The 2,500-nt window shown below is 36.5% G+C and overlaps 2 protein-coding genes across 4 annotated transcripts in view; both read right to left on the bottom strand.

The window, feature by feature from the left end:
- Positions 1 to 2,500, bottom strand: part of LOC138040980 (uncharacterized) — a 233,648-nt gene that overhangs the window by 53,920 nt on the left and 177,228 nt on the right. The window lies entirely within an intron of this gene.
- LOC138041328 (uncharacterized) overlaps positions 2,249 to 2,500 on the bottom strand; it is a 27,834-nt gene continuing 27,582 nt past the window's right edge. The window contains exon 4 of one of the 2 annotated variants that reach the window (XM_068887102.1): positions 2,249 to 2,474. In XM_068887102.1, coding sequence (XP_068743203.1) covers positions 2,389 to 2,474 — 86 coding nt within the window. In that variant the 3' untranslated portion in view covers positions 2,249 to 2,388. The remainder of the gene's footprint in view (positions 2,475 to 2,500) is intronic. The other variant, XM_068887103.1, reaches the window with a different exon arrangement.

The following is a 2,500-nucleotide window of genomic DNA, read 5'->3' as shown; positions in this document are numbered from 1 at the left end:
AATGTGGCCACCAATTTTTGAAAATGTTCATGTACTGCAAGGGATGAAGTTTGGTAGTCTTGAAGGTAATGAAAAACAGTGCTGTTGCGCGGTCAATGCTTTATTTAGATGTCCTTCATCTGGATTATGTAATTGAGGATATAGGATTAAATGACCAAATGAATAGTAAGAAACAGGAATTGTTAAAATCTGACCTTATTAATGATAAATACATCAAGTAAAAAAATTGTGTAGAAAACTCTTCTTTTTCTTTCTTTTTTTTTTATGCAATGCAATTTTATTTACAACTTCGACATTTACACTACTTACAGTACTAATGTACACTTACATTTATACTTACAATATACTTACTAATTATGCTACTTATTATTTTTTTTCTAATTGTAATTACACAAACAAAACAAATAACAAATATAGCTAGCAATAAAATAAGTAAGTAAAGAAAGAAATAAACTACAAAAGAGGTGGCCAAGTTGTTTCGAATTTATTTAGTGACTTGTTTTTTATAGCTATCATACGCAGGACGTCTAACTTGCTATTTAAACGTAAAAGAAAGCACTCAAAGCTCAGCTTGTTGTCGCAGACACTTGTTGTGAAGATATAATATTTGGCGATGATAAGTACTCTCTTATTGTTCGCATTTTGGTGCCAGCCAAATAAAATCGCATTTACTGATAGGACAATTGTTTCAGAAAAATTTTCTTGCCACCATTGTGTAAATTTTTCCCAAAATAGCAGCGATTCGCTGCAATTGTATAACATGTGGACAAGCAATTGTTTTTCTAACTTGCACAAAGAGCAGATGTCATCATCTACAAGGCCAGCGCGAAATAAACTGGAGCGAGATGGCAAAATATTATGTATTATTTTATACTGGAAAGCAATAAGCTTCGTTTCGTCTGTAACTAAGAAAGGGAGTAAGTAGACGTCGTGAATGTTCTCTTTGGTGAATCCGTAGTTTAGAACATTGTTTTCATTTGTTAGCGATATAAAAGTTTTATCAAGGATGTTTTTGTATGCAGTTCGAGTGCTAGGATATATTGTTGTCATGGAAGTTTCGGGAGAAGCGATTTGTAAAGGTCTGTTTAAATTCCGAATTGATCTTTTCCACTCGATTGGAATAGCATTTATAAGACCGTGGTACAACGTGAATGGTGTATCAATGCTAAATTTTTGCTTGAAGTCGGCCAAAGAAAGAAACTCCCGGTTTACATTTAGTAGGTGCTGGACCTGTGCAATATCATGATGAAACCAGCTTTTGTAAAATAAAGTTTTTTTGTCAACCAAAATGTTTTGGTTGTTCCAGATAATTTCATGTTCTGGGGTTATTCTATTACTTGGCATCAGTAATTTGTAATCCTGCCAGTACCTCAGTACAAAATGGTCAAACGTAGGGAGATTTTTAAGGTCGAGTAGTTTAAAGTCGTAATCACAATTTGCTAAAAAGGACAGACCGCCATATTGAGTTAAAATTTGCTCCGGAATTATTTTCCAAGAGGCACCACTTTCATCTTCTATTCTGTTGACCCAGGCTATTTTTAAAGCCTTCTCCATAATTTCAAAATCCATCATTTTCAATCCACCATGTTTCCTTTCGGCAATTATTGTTTTCTTCTTTATTTTGGCAAGTTTGCCTTCCCAGATGAAGTTGAAAGTGAATTTATTAATTCTCTCCGCCAGAAGTGGGGGAGGGGGGTAGGGAGCACGGACGTGCTGTAAATAATTTTAGATAAGCCTAGAGACTTGACAATTTTTATTCGTCTCTTAGCATACAGCATGTTAGAAATATTCTTAATCCCGCTAATGAGATGCATTTTTCCATTCGACAACGGGTCGTAACACAAGTCCACGATTGGTACGAATCGAACGAATCGACAACTCGGACAAGGGGCTCCTAGCATACACCGTGTACTAAGTCCCGCTAATGAGATGCATTTTTCCATTCGACAACGGGTCGTCCATCAAATGTTCTGCAAGTGCTAATCGACGAATCGAATAGCAACTGCATAGCGACTTTGCGACTCTTATCTATTCAGGTGTATTGGACAGCCCTCGGTAATGATGCACGGCTATTCTAAAGAAGACACCTGATTGTTTATCATTGGATGCGCGACCATGCAAGAAACCAAAATAACTTTCACAGCATGGTAATGGGGTTATCATATCAGTTGCAACTCGAACTAAAGGGGATAAAATGTGATGAGATGTAATGCCATTACAAATGGTCCCACATAAACAGGCTGAATGGTTGTTTGTAATGCAGTTTATTAATTTTTATTTCTTTTTAACACTAATTTTAATCGTTCGGTTTTCATACTGGTGGGTTACAGTGAACTACTATGACAGGCCTCATAATTATGCTTTGATTCGGGCTTCCTGTGATCACTCCTACTGGTCCTGCTGAGTACTGTGATGCTTGTCGACGACCTGCAATTTGATACCTGGTGGCAATGCAATCCAGTCTTTAGCTCCTACTGATCAAAAACAATGCGATACGGTT

The sequence above is a fragment of the Montipora capricornis genome, chromosome 3 (genome assembly GCF_036669925.1).
Source record: "Montipora capricornis isolate CH-2021 chromosome 3, ASM3666992v2, whole genome shotgun sequence".
Lineage (NCBI taxonomy): Eukaryota > Metazoa > Cnidaria > Anthozoa > Scleractinia > Acroporidae > Montipora > Montipora capricornis.
This window is presented reverse-complemented; position numbering and strand designations above follow the sequence as displayed.